This window comes from Cydia pomonella, chromosome 22, assembly GCF_033807575.1.
Source record: "Cydia pomonella isolate Wapato2018A chromosome 22, ilCydPomo1, whole genome shotgun sequence".
Classification (NCBI taxonomy): domain Eukaryota; kingdom Metazoa; phylum Arthropoda; class Insecta; order Lepidoptera; family Tortricidae; genus Cydia; species Cydia pomonella.
In genome coordinates this window covers 3,889,412-3,907,473 of record NC_084724.1, presented here as the reverse complement: position 1 = coordinate 3,907,473, position 18,062 = coordinate 3,889,412, and the positions used below count along the sequence as shown (strand labels likewise).

At 36.1% G+C, this 18,062-nt stretch overlaps 1 protein-coding gene across 2 annotated transcripts in view; it reads left to right on the top strand.

The window, feature by feature from the left end:
- LOC133529948 (uncharacterized) overlaps positions 1–18,062 on the top strand; it is a 276,394-nt gene that overhangs the window by 246,227 nt on the left and 12,105 nt on the right. For both annotated transcript variants that reach the window (XM_061867733.1, XM_061867732.1), the window contains 2 exons: positions 3,032–3,123; positions 11,979–12,156. In XM_061867733.1, coding sequence (XP_061723717.1) covers positions 3,032–3,123; positions 11,979–12,156 — 270 coding nt within the window. The remainder of the gene's footprint in view (positions 1–3,031; positions 3,124–11,978; positions 12,157–18,062) is intronic.

Below are 18,062 nucleotides of genomic sequence, written 5' to 3'. Positions count from 1 at the left end.
TGCTCCTGGCTCGTGGTCTACAACGTTTCAGCATTGCGATACAACGAGGAAATGCCTCTAGCTCTTCGGTCACCAGTTACGTTACGTCAACCAGACGCGCTTATGCGCGCTGGGAGTAATAGACCGCTACCAACTCAATTTTTTTAAATTTTATTTGCAAAAGTTACTAACTGACACGTGACGTGCCCGCAAAATACAAATGGTGTATGCATTACGGAAGGTGGAGATAAGGAACGAAATCTCCATGTACCAAAAAGTGTCATCAAAAAACTTTAAATAGGTGGCGCTACAATACCTAGAGTACTTGAACAAAAAAATCAAATCATAGACAGCGCAATTCACTCCGTCAATAACGCCTAGGTTCTTAGCTACTCTAGCGCTACTCTGGAGAGATTTGGAACTATTATTTATAGCTGACAGCTGGACACTTTTGCAACAGTTCTACCATAAGAGATGCCACTCCTCTTAATTCCACACTCCATAGTATACATATAATAATATATGATTTTGCCAGATATTATTCTCTTATAGCTATAGCTTTATTTCATTTTGTCGATGCGTAAAAAAAGACAAAAGCTTGTGGATTCAGAATATATCGCATTAAGCCGAACGCAACATTACGCGGAATAAAGATCGGCATCAATAATCCTATTTTAGCAGCCGGGTATTAAATTAGGCAAAGGATTGTATATAATGTACATTTTGTGCATTATAGGATGGTTTTAACACATTTCTATATTTTGTGAGGTTGATTGATATACAGTGCGTAAATCCAATACGGGCGATAAGTTAAACCATATACCTATAGAATTTATCCGCCTTTAGTCATTACTTTAAGAAGTTTAAAAAAAAACTTAAAATTAAAAAAGTACCAAATAAATTAAGTGTATCTTTTTTAATTAAAAAAGTTACACTTAATTAAATTTTTGTAAATTTACTGCCAACATTACGAGACAACATGACATGACATCACGAGATAGGTACGAGCTTTTTATAGTAACTGTCAACGCTCGTTCGGTATCTCGTAACCTATATAACTCGGTATAATGAACTGTATAAATTGGCTTTTTGCACTTTTTATGCTGTGAATTTGATAAAATATCGTTACGAAAATTTCGCTAGGAATATCATAATTACCTGTGTAATGAGTATTTTCCTGGGTTTTTCTGAAACACTACAACCCGGCACACAACATGACACCATCTTCACTAAATTACTTAATATATATTTTTCTTTTTGTTTATCTTATATTTTTCACGTCAAAAAATACGGCAATATGGTCTTGGCCGACTCGGCCGACTTCGAACTCAAAAATGGTTATGTTTTCTCATATGTAGTCTGTCTCTTTCGCACTCATGGCATGTTCGTATGCGTGATGGCTTCCCTTTCGCACGCTTCATCTGTCTGTCAAGCGAAGCGTTTGACATGTCTCTGGATACTACTGATATCCCTTGACATAAAGAAATGGACGCCCAATGTAATGTAAGCGTAGCCTGTCCGCTTTTCTAAGATCAATCAGGATTGGGTTAATTGGCTTAGGCTTAAAAAGTATGCTGGTGGGGTTGCGGATGATTGACACCACGTGCCCGTGACCCCACCCCAAAGGCAGAGAGATGAACACCCTAGGTTTTTTAGTGAGTAGAAACCTCACATATCCTCAGCGTTTCCTCTGGCGCTGGGGAATCTTTCGAAGATTTTTCCTGGGAAAAAAAAAAAGGCTTAAAAAGTAAGTCATGGGTATCTCGAGCTATGATATAAACCCCACCCTCCGTGCACATCGCTTACGATTTAGTGGAAATCTTATAAATAGAAACATAATGTTAGCCTTTTGAACTCCAAGAACACCTAAAGTCATCGGTACTAGTTGTGCCTACAGCGCCAAGGATAACTTTAGGTGTAATGGCGGACGCTGTCAAAGAAATCTTGACACTTTCAAGTAAGGTTTACTTTAGCTCGCATACGCCCGTTACCTTGGTGTGTAAAGTGTCGTTTTTGTGTATGACGTAAAGCGTTCAAAGGGTGATAACGGGTTCTTTTTAAAATAATGTTATGTACAACAACAGCAACAACGCTTAGGTGACATCCCTGGTAATTCAGGAGTCCATAAGCTACAGTGACCGCTTACCAGATAGACCGTAACCGTATGCGTGATTGCCACCGACGTGGTATTAAAACCGACAGCGACAGCCGTTAATTTGTAGCAACAAAATGAATTATTAAATACCATGAAGATAAGATAAGATTCATTTATTGTCATAACTGTGTACAATGAGATCGCGTGTTAAAATTATAAAATTAAGTCCTACAGTTTGCCCATTTCGGGCGTTCCTTAAGTATTATAAGTATAATAAATTAAAACTAATTCATTCAAAATAAGAACATAACAATTGTAACTATCTATGTACCTACAAAAAATATTCATTTAAAAGTTACGACGAATTCACATTAGTTCTGTTATAATATCAATAGAACCAACTGTCATGTTTGACAGATGTTGTCGACGGTCGAAACTAGGTCAAAACGAGACTGATAGCAAAAGTAATTCTCAAGCAGTTCGAGCATTACTTTCGAGGGGCCATATTTTTCGATTGATCGTGAATCCGGTTAATTATACCATATCAATTGTATTTTCCCATTTTTATCATACTTATTAATTACAAGCTTTTGTTTAACTGGCCCTGTTAGTACGTACCTACATATGTTAGTTGCTTTGTTAATTTGGGTCAAATCTTAGAAGCTAAATTTGACCCACTCCCAGATTTCCGATTGAACTGAAAATTTGCATACATATGTAAGTCGGATGACAATGCAATATTATGGTACCATCGAGCTGATCTGATGATGGAGACAGGGAGGCGGCCATACGAATTATGTGATGAAACAACACAACCTAATTGTGTTTTGGGTTTTTAGAATTATCTCGATGAGTATTAAGTAGATGCCTGTTGGTAAAACATAAGTCAAGGATAAAAGCTTGTACGAAAAAAAATATTTTTGACAAAAACTTATATTAAATAACTGTTGTCCACAGATGACGAATCCGGCGAGCGGTCAGTCTGCGTGCTGCTAGCTGGTGAGGAGTCTGAGATCACCTTTATGGACGCGCCCGCCGATCAGCTAGTGGTAAGTTTCCTCTATCCGCAAACCAAACTGAGAACCACGGTCACCTCTCCCGCTCACTCTTACCATGATAAATCCGAATATCCCAATTAATCCAGTAGGTCTAGCCCAAGTAGCACGGAACTGCTGTATAGTAGCTGAATTATTGTCCCCAATAGACCCCTAAGCTGTATAAACCCGCTGAATAAGGGGCGCTGTAAGTGCTTATATAACTCTATTTTGGGCACAAATTAATCAGCTGTCAGCTGAATAATTGGAAATACTGCACTATATAAGCATTATATCAGCATTACTAAAGGTAACAGTCACCCTAAGAGCTGAACATTGACTGATTAGTGGATCACGTGTTACCTATTTACAGCGCAATGATTGATTAATAGAGTCTCTGTTACCCTTTCTTCAGCACAAAGTACTTAAAAAGATTGATTTAATGCTTCTAAGCAGTTGAGAATGCATAATTGGGACGATTGTGAATATGTATTGCTCCACTCCTTTATTATTTTCTGATATTGTTTAGCGTGAACTATTTCGTGACATATGGTGTTTATGGAGGAGGTACAATAAACGTTAGTTTCGGTGTACAACATTATTATTTTTTCCATTTAATTTGTGTGAATTTCGAATGGGAAAGAAAGTTTATTGTCAAATACTATATGAATATAGATCAAATTTTACACGCGCCCTCAAAATATCACTGTTTACTTAAAAAAATTAGTATTAAATACGTAGATAATATAAACAAAAAATACTTTTTTATTTATAAACTCGTATAATTTAACGATAAGCATAAAACCATTAGATTTCCTATACAAATCCGATGTCGTTTTCGTTGACTTAATTAGAATAAATTAATAATATCATATCATTGAAATCTAAAAAATGGCCGAAAACCTATGTGTACTGTATTAACCACGATAAAATTGTATAAGCTGCTTTAGTGTTAACTCGAGGTACATTGACCAGTAATGGGCTGTCTAAGTGTCCACACGTGGTACGTAAGTCAGCAAAGAGCTGACACGACGAGATCTTGTGTCAAACAAATCAGTCACAGATTCGTGTATAGCATAATTGTGGGCCACATTGTACGCAAATAGTGGCACAGTTAGCAATGAACTACTAAACTCTCCGTATGAGTTTTAGGGATCCGAATAACTAATATATAATTGTGAGGCGATAAAAATGTAGTCTGTAAGATCTTATTAAACTACATTAGCAGATTAATAGCCCACGCTAGTACAAGTATTCAGCTCCAATTGGGTTCACGTGCCACATGTGATCTAATAACCAGCAGTTTGCTGTAATTCAGAATTATATGAATTCACCCAAAGCGATCATGTAGGCTTTATAAGTGCTACTATAAGATTGCGTGGAATAAGCTGATTAACACTACTAAAGTTCCACTACATGCAGCAAGACGCATTATATCATTGTTAATTGATGTCACTGAATAACTGATTGCAATATAGTAGTTCACATGTTCTTTCTTAAAATGCAAGCGTTTAAGGGTACACTTGTGGCGTCCTATTCAGAATATAGCTTAGTTAAAGCCCACAAAAATGCGCCATTACAGCTTACAGTTCCTCGTTTCAGCTCTCAGTTCCATTAATTGCTAAAAGCTGTATAATATAGAACTGTTTTCCTATATTAATGCTTGCAGCATTACAGTGCTGCCGTGGTGATGCATAATATCGTTATTATACAGACGAGAGCTTAATTTTCAGCTATTGCAGTTGGGATGTCATATTATAACTCTATATAAATGCTAAAGTTACCGACGTGAACATGTTGTGACACCTTATAATGCAGTTTTGTGCTACTTGGGAGGATGGCCGGCTCTTTATCACGTGTCACCATACCTGTCACGTTCTAACAAGTACGTAAGCGAAAGTGACGGGAATAGTGACAAGTGATAAAAACGGAGCCATGCTGTCACCGCTGCTTTCATGATTAATTTAAAGACAAGTCACATTTCCCGAAATAAAATTATAAAAAGTCACATTTCCCATAATATAATTTGAGCCTTAAATACGAAGTCTAAAGTTGAGATTCTATTGGCGCGTATGTGGTCGATAAATCGTAGGTAACTATGTCTGGAAAAGGGTTAGTTGTACATTATACATTTTTTTTAGATTCCGGATTTTTTTACATTATTTGCATAAATTCATGAGCTCTTTCGATCCCATTAGGAGAAATAAACAACCCGGAAATTTTCATACATTTTTCGTTCCTTCTATTCCGTCACACTGCTTATAATTCGTTTTTTAGCATTAAAAAAAGGTAAACATTCTTGACATGTCTTTTTATAGAAAAACGTTTTTTAAAAACCATTAACTATAACTTATGAAGACAAAAAAAATATTAATGATCGTATATAATTTATAATTGTTACATATTTGCCGTTAATTTTTTTTTCCAATAAAAAAACACGTCAAAATCGTATACCTGTTTTCTAATGCTAAAAAACCGGCCAAGAGCATGTCGGGCCACGCTCAGTGTAGGGTTCCGTAGTTACTCTTCCGTCACAATAAGCTAAACTGGAGCTTAAAGTATAGTAAATTGTTAACCAAGGGATGAAACGGTACCTTTCACCCGAGTTAAAGAAATAGGCAAATTTGCATAATCAGTACCTAATTAAAGTAAGTCTTTTTACTATGAAGGGAAAACTTTTTGCGATAACTCAAAAACAGCTAAACTGATCATGTCCCCTATAGTTTTTATTTAATTTCTTTCTTAAGCTCTACTTCCACGATTTTTTTCATATTTTTTGGACCTATGGTTCAAAAGTTAGAGGGGGGGGGACACATTTTGTTTTTCTTTCGGAGCGATTATCTCCGAATATATTCACTTTATCAAAAAATGTTTCTTGAAAACCCCTATTAGTTTTGAAAGACCTTTCCAACGATACCCCACACTGTAGGGCTGAAGCAGAAAAAAAATTTCACCCCCACTTTACGTGTAGGGGAGGTACCCTCAAAAAAATTAAATTTTTAGATTTTATTGTACGACTTTGTTGGCTTTATTGATTTATATATCCATGTCAAATTTCAGCTTTCTAGCACTAACGACCACGGAGCAAAGCCTCGGACAGACAGACAGACAGACAGACAGACAGACGGACATGGCGAAACTATAAGGGTTCCGTTTTATGCCATTTGGCTACGGAACCCTAAAAACGGACTATAACTCTATGAAAAATCGTAACGGAATGGAAATAAATCTTGGGACAGTTTTTTTTTCTATTAGAATCGAAAGATCTCGTTATTTTGAGTAGAAATATCAAAAAAATACAACGAAAAAAAGAGTGTTGTACAGTCAGCATCAAAAGTAGCGGATCAAATAACGCTTCATAAGTATCTACCATTCTGTAACAGCTTAACAAAAAGTGATGTCTTTAATATAGAACAACAAAGACTGTAAAAGATATACTTTGGAACGCGAATTCTAGAAATTTATCTATATTTGGAAAAGTTATCCCGAATATCAGATACTTTTGGCGCGTTGTTTCATCCGCTACTTTTGATGCTGACTGTACAGCTTTAAATAAAGTGCACCAAGTACAAAAAGTTACAGGCAGCTTCTAAGTTAGTACCTACAAAGATATATTGATTGTCTAAGATGTATAAAATCTGAGACAATTTCGTGCTTCGAATTTGACAAGTAAAACGAGATGGCTCCATACATTTTTCGGTAACTCTGATTGTCAAAAATTGACGTTTGACAATTCACTGACCGCAAAACATATGGCGCAGTACAGCGCCATCTGTTTTGGGTGTCAAACTAAGCGGCACATTTTTTTCTTACAGTTTACTTCTCTATTACAATAAATTCTCTTTGCTACCTATAATTTGTTCTAGAAGTATCTTGTAAAAAATATTCAGATTTACCATCTAAATCTTTTCAAACTTCGCTCAAATCCATCACTCCATTGTCGCGTCGTAACACGACTTTGAGATCAAAAAAAAAAATACAACTAACTAAACCTCCCAACTTCCAAATAAAATTAATCTCTATCCTAATACATGTTAAGGTCGCTTTTGTAACTGTGCAATCAACAAAATACCTACGACTTTTGTAAAGTGACCAGGCAATCGCGTCAGCATTTTTCAAGTGTCCCTTTGGTCGACATAATTTTCCAGTACATTTTGTTCACTTCAAAAGGTCTTATGTTTATAATAAATTCAAGGCGCTTACGTCTTTTTATGTACAGTTTTTTACGCTATTTGTAAAAGGACCGCGATGAAATTATTTTTGGTAAAATTGTGGCGGTGTTTCTGTGTAATTTTAATAAGAAAATATTTCCTTACAGTGCCTATTTGAATGTTTTGAAGGGATTTTTTGCATATTATTCATTTTCTCTCTGTACCATTTTATTCCGCAACGTTTTCATCTAATAATTATTTTCATATTTAAATACAGTAACAAAAATAGTGGGAATACGTTGGAGGCAAGGCTCAGAAACCGGTTAAATTCCCAAACCGTTATCATGTACTTGGCGCAAAACCTTTTAATTTCGGTTTCGCTCGAAAAAACCGTTCTTTTTATACCGGTTTTTATGGGAACAGTTCTTGTCAAATTAAACAGTTTAAAACAATAATAACCGGTTTCTTCCTATGTCGGTGTCTATGTTTACGTGGCACACCACCAGGCCGACCGGCCGTTGTATCGCTCGTCGAAAAACCGGTTTTTTTAGGGTCTGTTAAGGAAATCTGTCGCTGGGGTTAACAAATAACACAATGTAATATAGAACACTTAGGTTTATTCACTAATAAGCCAATTACACTTCACATCAATTATCACATTTAACACACGGTCATGACTTAAGCGCGGCGGTCTAGCAACTAATTCCGCAACTAGCCTAGAGAAAGATGGCGTCGCACTCTCCTGATTGGCCCATTTTCGAAAAGTGTCCTTGAGGTGCGTCCTTTCTTCGGCGGGGTCGCCGGCGCGCGCGCTCTAATGCGAGGAATGAAAACGTTGTTATAGTTCTTATAAAAGTTCGAAGGAAAACCGTAATAAACCGGTATTTCAAAAACCGGTTCTGAAGGTTGAAGGGCGTATTCGGTATCGTGTTTTAATTAGGAAAAACTAGAATATAAAAATGTTGACGAGAAAAAAAAAATGGTCGTCCAAGCCAACTCTCCATTTTCCAAACATTTATCGCGTACAAAATTTTTTCTTACATGATTTCTTACCGAATATGCCCTTAAACGGATCGCACTATTTTTGTTACACTTGTATAGGTATATGCCAAGTTTAGTCGTAATTTAGTCGTATTCACTGTGCTCCTGACGCCAGCACATGATTGTGATTTGTTTGCATGGAGATGGGCCGCGTACTTCGAGCAACACCGGCTTCCGACTCGTCGGAAGGGAGGAGCCCAAGCGATATCTTACCGAACAAATACAAATACGTTTTTCACGTCAGCAGCTCGAACAAGGGTAATTTGCTGCTTAAAAACAGTGAGCAAAATCGCATTTTGCTCACCGAGTAAGACAAAATAACATTCAAGTGACCTTTACATTCGAATGTCATTTCAACGTGCGGGGCCTAATACAAGCTCGAAATATTTGGATTCTATTGTCTTTATCCCTTTCACGTCATTAGCAAAAAGAAAGAGACAAAAACGTGCATACGTAATTCAACGGTATATTGACGTTTTATAATAACCCCCGAAATAAATCAGACCGCATCGTTCCAAAACACCCTACGAGTCTTCATTCGTAATAATTAATTAATGAAATAAAAGTTTAAAATATAGTAAAAACACCATATTTTACGTATTTTATTATACAATCAAAACAATGAACTTATACAAATTTACGCAATTGTTACGCAGTAAATAATTCTACTTAACTACTTTTAACGATCTCTACTATAGTTGACAAATAGTAGTATCCGCAATTCGGACCGGATCTTACAAAGTTTTTTTTTTACAAAAAAAAAGTTTTCGATTGAACTGTCAATTGATGTTCGTTAATTCATTATTTTCGTATTATTTTATTGAAATTTCTTTCGTTTTGTTTTATTGGGGTAATTAAAGTTAATTGTTAGACGAAATGTATTTGTGTAATAAATAGATGAGAATATACAAAGATTGTTAGAATACCTTCAGAAAACATAAGTGAAATAGTGATCCGTCCGTCTGGATTACATTTTTTCAGGTTATATTTTTTGATGGCTGACTGACGTGAAAAATTTTGTGTACTACACGTGATCAAAGTTATTTACATCTCGTGCGCTTTTGAGTCCCTTACTACGCTCAAGATTCTAAATTAGATTCACTCGCTACGCTCGTGAATCTATTATACAATCTTTCTCTTGCCCGGGACTCAAAACAAGCACTCGAAGAAATATCAAACTTTGCTCTCTTGTTGTACAAATAACTATTTTCATTACTTTTTACAGCAGTTCATAGGTACAAATATGTATTAGGTAGGTAAGTTAAGTAGTCCATCTTAGGTACAAGGCGTAGGTAAGTATTTATCTCAACAATGTGCAACAATTTTATTGTGTAAGTAATGAAAAAGGTGCGGGTACAGCTTGCTGGATTTAAACCCGCGCTTGGTCAGCTAATCGAAGAGGCATCAGTATCATGTAGCGAATTGTACAATTGACATAAAAAAAGCGGCCAAGTGCGAGTCGGACTCGCGCATGAAGGGTTCCGTACAATTTAAGACGTATTAAAAAAAAATCTTCTTACTAGATCTTGTTCAACATTTTACCACTTTGGACACACATTTTACCACTTTGGAAGTGTCTCTCGCGCAAACTATTCAGTTTAGAAAAAAATGATATTAGGAACCTAACTATCATTTTTGAAGACCTATCCATACATACCTTACACGTATATGTTTGATGAAAAAAAAATTTTTTAAATTTTATGACGTATTAAAAAAAAACTACTCACTAGATCTCGTTCAAAACAATTTTCGGTGGAAGTTTGCATGGTAATGTATATCATATATTTTTTTTAGATTTTTCATTCTGTTATTTTAGAAGTTACAGGGGGGGGGACACACTTTTTTTCACTTTGGAAGGTTCTCTCGCGCAAACTATTCAGTTTAGAAAAAAATGATATTAGAAACATTAATATCATTTTTGAAGACCTATCCATAGATACCCCACACGTATGGGTATGATGAAAAATTTTTTTTTTTTTTAATTTCATGACGTATTAAAAAAAAACTACTTACTAGATCTCGTTCAAACCAATTTTCGGTGGAAGTTTACATGGCAATGTATATCATATATTTTTTTCAGATTTTTCATTCTGTTATTTTAGAAGTTACGGGGGGGGGGGACACACTTTTTTTCACTTTGGAAGGTTCTCTCGCGCAAACTATTCAGTTTAGAAAAAAATGATATTAGAAACATTAATATCATTTTTGAAGACCTATCCATAGATACCCCACACGTATGGGTATGATGAAAAATTTTTTTTTTTTTAATTTCATGACGTATTAAAAAAAAACTACTTACTAGATCTCGTTCAAACCAATTTTCGGTGGAAGTTTACATGGCAATGTATATCATATATTTTTTTTAGATTTTTCATTCTGTTATTTTAGAAGTTACGGGGGGGGGACACACATTTTACCACTTTGGAAATGTCTCTCGCGCAAACTATTCATTTTAGAAAAAAATGATATTAGAAACCTCAATATCATTTTTGAAGACCTATCCATAGATACCCCACACGTATGGGTTTGATGAAAAAAGATTTTTTGAGTTTCAGTTCTAAGTATGGGGAACCCCCAAAATTTATTGTTTTTTTTCTATTTTTGTGTAAACATCCTAATGCGGTTCATAGAATACATCTACTTACCAAGTTTGAACAGTACAGCTCTTATAGTTTCGGAAAAAAGTGGCTGTGACAGAATCGGACAGACAGACGGACATGACGAATCTATAAGGGTTCCGTTTTTTGCCATTTGGCTACGGAACCCTAAAAATGAGAACATTTAGTAGGTAACAAGAGTTTTTACGGGATAATTAACACTGGAATAGAATAATAAATAACATGTATTGTCAACAAATCATTCTGCCATTTTCTGCGGGGGTAACGTGCACACAGTCACACTTCTCACTCACTACATACGAAATCCAACCTGTAAAGACGACACAAATACGTAGAAAATGACAAACGTCAGAGACAAGTGTTGCAAACCTCGATCTTCTTTTGTGTACGGACGAGTCACAACATGCACCGCCATAGGTACAGTTGTACCTATGCTTCGGCAGAGGGGAAATAGTATGAATGCCGTCTCCCTTCCCGGTGTTGCTCGAAGGCCGCGTACTGTGAGTGTCTGAAGTATTGTGAGACGATGGATGATATGCCTTCCACAGTCGGTGTATACTATGTGTGATGTGTTATTTCTGTTCTTCCTGTGTATTTTATATCTTGTACCTACTGTTGTGTTATGTTTTTCTTGATATGAAATATTTTGTTAGCTTAAGTTTCTCGGCGTATTGGTATTTTATGCTGCAATTCCGTGTAACCATTAAATAGGGCATTTCCATTTAAAGTTATACCTATATTAGATTTGGATTTTCCACTCAGAATCGCAAACTTTTTCGATGCTAGTACATATTTTATTGGAAAATTGCACGAAGCGACACATAGTCTCCCGTCATTTTCTCGCCTCTAGCTTTGATAGTATTCGAAAAATTCAGTGTTGCTATTTGCAAAAATTTTTGGCCCACCCTGTATAACAGAAAAGTGATGCAAAAAAGAGATTGACAGTGCGAGCGTTATGGTTTCGTCTTGGCAACATTTTACATAAAAATGTTTTTAGTGGGATTGAAATTTCATGTGTTTGTAGAATTATAAATACTTACAAACTTAATATAACTTACAGACGGACGGCTGCGCCCACGGCTACTGCGTAGTCTATTCTACGGCCGATCGGAGTAGCTTCACCGAAGCCGAACGAAGGCTGCAAGGACTATGGGCCGCTGGACATACCACGCGACGAGCCGTCATACTGGTGGGGAACAAGGCTGATTTGGCGCGGTCGAGAGCTGTTAACACGGATGGTATGTATTTATATCCCGTGTCTGATAGTACAAGCCGATCAAAGTGCAGTAGCTTCGCTAATGCCGAAGGAAGGCTGCAAGGGTGGACCAGCGGGTACCGAACCCGCACTTTCTGCGTTTCTGATCCTCCCCTCCATTATGAGGGTGCCCTGGTGATAAGCCGGGGCTGCCGGAGGGCGCCGTGGTGGAATGTCATCGATCCCAATTTCCCAGTGCGCCCTCACGAACGGCAAAAAGGGTTAAACGCCGGAGTGGGTTTAGTGAGTACGGCCAAATTCCCCCCCCCCCCCCCCCCTCTCTTGCCAGGAGAGGGGAAGGAGCGGCAAGTTCTACACAGCATGCGTAAATGCATTCCCACTCCGTCAAAAAAAAAAGACTACGGGTGACCATAAAATGTAGGTAGATATTTCAGAAAAGGCTTCTGAAATGCTGTTTTTAGGGTTCCGTAGCCAAATGGCAAAAAACGGAACCCTTATAGATTCGTCATGTCCGTCTGTCTGTCCGATTCTGTCACAGCCACTTTTTTCCGAAACTATAAAAGCTATACTGTTCAAACTTGGTAAGTAGATGTATTCTATGAACCGCATTATGATGTTCACACAAAAATAGAAAAAAAACAATAAATTTTGGGGGTTCCCCATACTTTGAACTGAAACTCAAAAAATCTTTTTTCATCAAACTCATACGTGTGGGGTATCTATGGATAGGTCTTTAAAAATGATATTGAGGTTTCTAATATCATTTTTTTCTAAACTGAAAAGTTTGCGCGAGAGACACTTCCAAAGTGGTAAAAAGTGTGTCCCCCCCCCCCGTAACTTCTAAAATAACAGAATGAAAAATCTAAAAAAAATATATGATATACATTGCCATGCAAACTTCCACCGAAAATTGGTTCGAACGAGATCTAGTAAGTAGTTTTTTTTTAATACGTCATAAAAATTTAAAAAAAAAATTTTTTTTCATCAAACCCATACGTGTGGGGTATCTATGGATAGGTCTTCAAAAATGATATTTAGGTTTCTAATATCATTTTTTTCTAAACTGAATAGTTTGCGCGAGAGACACTTCCAAAGTGAAAAAATGTGTGTCCCCCCCCCTGTAACTTCTAAAATAACAGAATGAAAAATCTAAAAAAAATATATAATATACATTGCCATGCAAACTTCCACCGAAAATTGGTTCGAACGAGATCTAGTAAGTAGTTTTTTTTTAATGCGTCATAAAAATTTAAAAAAAAAAATTTTTTCATCAAACCCATACGTGTGGGGTATCTATGGATAGGTCTTCAAAAATGATATTTAGGTTTCTAATATCATTTTTTTCTAAACTGAATAGTTTGCGCGAGAGACACTTCCAAAGTGAAAAAATGTGTGTCCCCCCCCCCTGTAACTTCTAAAATAACAGAATGAAAAATCTAAAAAAAATATATGATATACATTACCATGCAAACTTCCACCGAAAATTGGTTTGAACGAGATCTAGTGAATAGTTTTTTTTTTAATACGTCAATAAATTAAAAAAAAATTTTTTTCATCAAACCCATACGTGTGGGGTATCTATGGATAGGTCTTCAAAAATTATATTTAGGTTCCTAACATCATTTTTTTCTAAACTGAATAGTTTGCGCGAGAGGCAGTTCCAAAGTGGTAAAATGTGTGTCCAAAGTGGTAAAATGTTGAACAAGATCTAGCAAGTAGATTTTTTTTTAATACGTCTTAAATGGTACGGAACCCTTCATGCGCGAGTCCGACTCGCACTTGGCCGCTTTTTATTTTTAGGGTTCCGTACCTCAAAAGGAAAAACCAGAACCCATAGGATCATAGGATCACTTTGAAGTCCGTCCGTCTGTTTATCAAGATCCTTTATCTTGAGAATGCGTGGGGATATCAAGTTGGAATTACCTAAAAATTAAAAACATTAACTCAGGTTTACAATCCATTGAATCTGTATAAAAATCATGCTTCTAAGATAACGTGAAAAACGGACATTTATGCGCCAAAAAACGTATATTTCGATACTCTCAAGGGAATCAAAACTTTCCGTTGACCTAGAGCTATGAAAGGCAAGTAATATTGTCTTACGACACAAGTACAGGGAAGAATCTCAAGACTATAAATTTGTACAAAAAAAAGTTACATTTGTATGGAGCCCTCGAAGGACGAGTCCGACTCGCACTTATCCGGTTTTTAGGGTTCCGTAGCCAAATGGCAAAAAACGGAACCCTTATAGATTCGTCATGTCCGTCTGTCTGTCCGATTCTGTCACAGCCACTTTATTCCGTAACTATAAGAGCTATACTGTTCAAACTTAGTAAGTGGATGTATTCTATGAACCGCATTAAGATGTTCACACAAAAAAAGAAAAAAAAAAAATTTTTGGGGGTTCCCCATACTTAGAACTGAAACTCAAAAAATCTTTTTTCATCAAACCCATACGTGTGGGGTATCTATGGATAGGTCTTCAAAAATGATATTGAGATTTCTAATATTTTTTTTTTCTAAAATGAACAGTTTGCGCGAGAGACACTTCCAAAGTGGTAAAATGTGTGCCCCCCCCCCCCCCCGTAACTTCTAAAATAACAGAATGAAAAATCTAAAAAAAATATATGATATACATTACCATGCAAACTTCCACCGAAAATTGGTTTCAACGAGATTTAGTGAGTAGTTTTTTTTTAATACGTCATAAAATAAAATAATTTTTTTTTTCATCAAACCCATACGTGTGGGGTATCTATGGATAGGTCTTCAAAAATGATATTTAGATTCCTAATATCATTTTTTTTCTAAACTGAATAGTTTGCGCGAGAGACACTTCTAAAGTGAAAACATGTGTGTCCCCCCCCCCTGTAACTTCTAAAATAACAGAATGAAAAATCTAAAAAAAATATATGATATACATTACCATGCAAACTTCCACCGAAAATTAGTTTGAACGAGATCTAGTGAGTAGTTTTTTTTAATAAGTCATAAAATTAAAAAAAAAAATTTTTTCATCAAACCCATACCGTGTGGGATATCTATGGATAGGTCTTCAAAAATGATATTTAGGTTCCTAATATCATTTTTTTCTAAACTGAATAGTTTTTCCAAAGTGGTAAAATGTGTGTCCAAAGTGGTAAAATGTTGAACAAGATCTAGCAAGTAGATTTTTTTTAATACGTCTCAAATGGTACGGAACCCTTCATGCGCGAGTCCGACTCGCACTTGGCCGCTTTTTTTTATATTGTAAGGATTATTCAAACATTAAAAAAAAACTTTAGGCATAACATCTAGTAATCCCAGAATAGACGAAAATGCTAAATAAGTTAATTCAGAAGGGTGTCAACACAAATTCAGCCGACATTTTGTTTGACGTAAAAATGCAAATGGCGGACTAAAATAAATCCCATTAGGATTTTTCTGTCGCGATATAAAAATAGAAATAAGCCTTATTTACCGTTGTATTTACGATTGTGAAATAGTACATTACGATACAAGTGCGAAAAATAGGAAATTCGAAACGAGTGGCGATAAATTAAAACACGACCGAAGGGAGTGTTTTAAATCGACACGAGTTGCGAATTACCTATTCGCACATGTATCGTACAACGTTTTACAGTACATATGGCCCTTTAAATGTTCGACACAGTAACGTAATATGCTACTTCTCGCACTAGTGCTATAAAGTAGCCCCATATGTACTGTAATAGTATTTTATGCAATCGTGATATAATAGAGAGCTTTTCAGTCGAGTACCATGTTTAGGCAACGAAGCTTGCTGAGTTGCCTAAGTAAGGTACTAGATTGAAAAGCTTGATTGAGTATATCACTATTATATACAATACTTTTTCTACTAGTCATCCAAAATAAATTTTTTTTTACTGTAAAACCTAAATATTTCATGAAAATTGGTAAGTATCTCAGTAGACAAAAATGTAGTACAAAAGACATAAACGCGCGAGGTTCCCTGCCCGCCCATCCACCGTTTAGTATTTTCTATGGGAGCGCGGCGGAACGTGATTGATCAATTGTATAAAAAAATGCTAATTTGTAACCGGTAAAGTCGAGTTTGCCGTCCATTTTTGAGAAAAAATCTATTCTATTGCCTCACTAAATAGTAAGTAGCTCGCATTCCTTACTGGAAAGGCAAGTAGGTCATATAAAACGATAGTCATTAGTAACAAAGGAAAAGCTATTCAATAAAACTGATACGTATCTCTTGGTCATTTTGATCCCGACCGTAATGAAACTTGATTAAAACCTTCATTTCTATCTATTCACAGTGACACAAATAGGTTTTTATCATTTCACTCTTAAATCCACAAAACCATAACTAACGATTTAATGTTGTACGATTTTGAAACTTATCCAACAGTAATAAAGCTCATATTTCTTCTTCATTATTATTGAGATTGTTCTTTTTGAATTATGACTCGAGTTGATATGCCCTTGTGTACCTAAAGATTGCTTAGCAAGCGGAAAAAAAAAGGAAAATATCTGGAAAAATATTTGTATGTATGTTTTGTGTGGCCATTTCATTGGTATGCCTAATACCAAAGAAAATTTGAAATATAGGTGTATTGTCAAAGAAAACTTTGTAGCCACGTAAATTTACTGCCATCTTTCGACACATGATTAAAACTTTTAGAACATCATTTGACTTTGATTCTTATTATTTCACTGATATGTGTTCAATTTGTAAAACATCATAAAGTGGCGCCATTTAATATATCAAAGATATAGTAGCATCGCCGGTAAGATGGCGCCACTTTTTGATATTTAACAAATTGAACACATATCAGTTAAAGAATAAGAATCAAGGTCAAATGGCGTTCTAAAAGTTTAATTATAAGTCGAAAGATGGCCGTTAATTTACGTCGCTACAAAGTTTTTTTGACAATACACCTCTATTTCAAATTATCTTAGCTAATACCTACTCATTCAAATTCAATACCTCACCTTGGTAAATGCCCTTACCAGGATTCGAATCCTAGACCGCCTTCTTCGTAGGCAGTGTTACTACAAACTAGGCTACCCTCTGGCCACGTGGTCCTACTGCCTTTGTCCTATGGACACACTCCTCTTCGCTTCGCTCGTCGTCACACATGTCTAGCTCTGTCGAATGACACTCTTCCGTGATTGTAAACAAATGAAATACAGTGGGGAATTCAGTTTAGTGGACGACTAGACACTTCGGTCTTTATATTAAGTACGCCTAGAAAAGTTACCTACTACGCAGTATGCAGGTCACTTTACTCATGTCTAGAACGCGTGATCCAATTAGTGGTCTAAGAAAACGCCAGTTTCTATAATCCGATTAGTCAATCAAACCAACAGGAAATCAAAAGTTCACGTGATCGGATTAGTGGGACCCGTGGTCTAAGAGAATGATAGTTTCACTAGTTCGATTAATTAATCGGACCAATCGAAAAAAAGGACAAAGGCAGGAGGACCTGGTGGCCAGAGAGCTAGCTTAGGAGGCCTTTATTGACTATAGACTGACAGAATTTATAAGTTCAAATATCCTATACGAGTACGAGTACGATTATTCACTCTAACTTCAATCCATAGACGGTTATAGTGTTAACTAAAGGTTGTCTGGAAGAGATCGCTTTTTAGCTATAAGACCGATTGTTACCTGGTTCTATTTTCCTTTAAAATTCATTTGTAGTTTTACATGTATGTAAAATGTATAATTGTTGGTGCAATAAAGAATATTTACTTACTTACTTACTTTTTCTACAATATTCCCAATGCCTGCTGCGACCGGTTCATTGGTGTCTATTTTTGCGTCTATGAACGGGTTCCAGTAGGCGTTCTACATGACATTAAAGCTCTCCAAGGGCCTCTACGTTTTGAATCTATATCTCCACGCAAGCCTATCAAAATACCGGGATTTATAGGCCCGTGAAATCCAAAAAGATG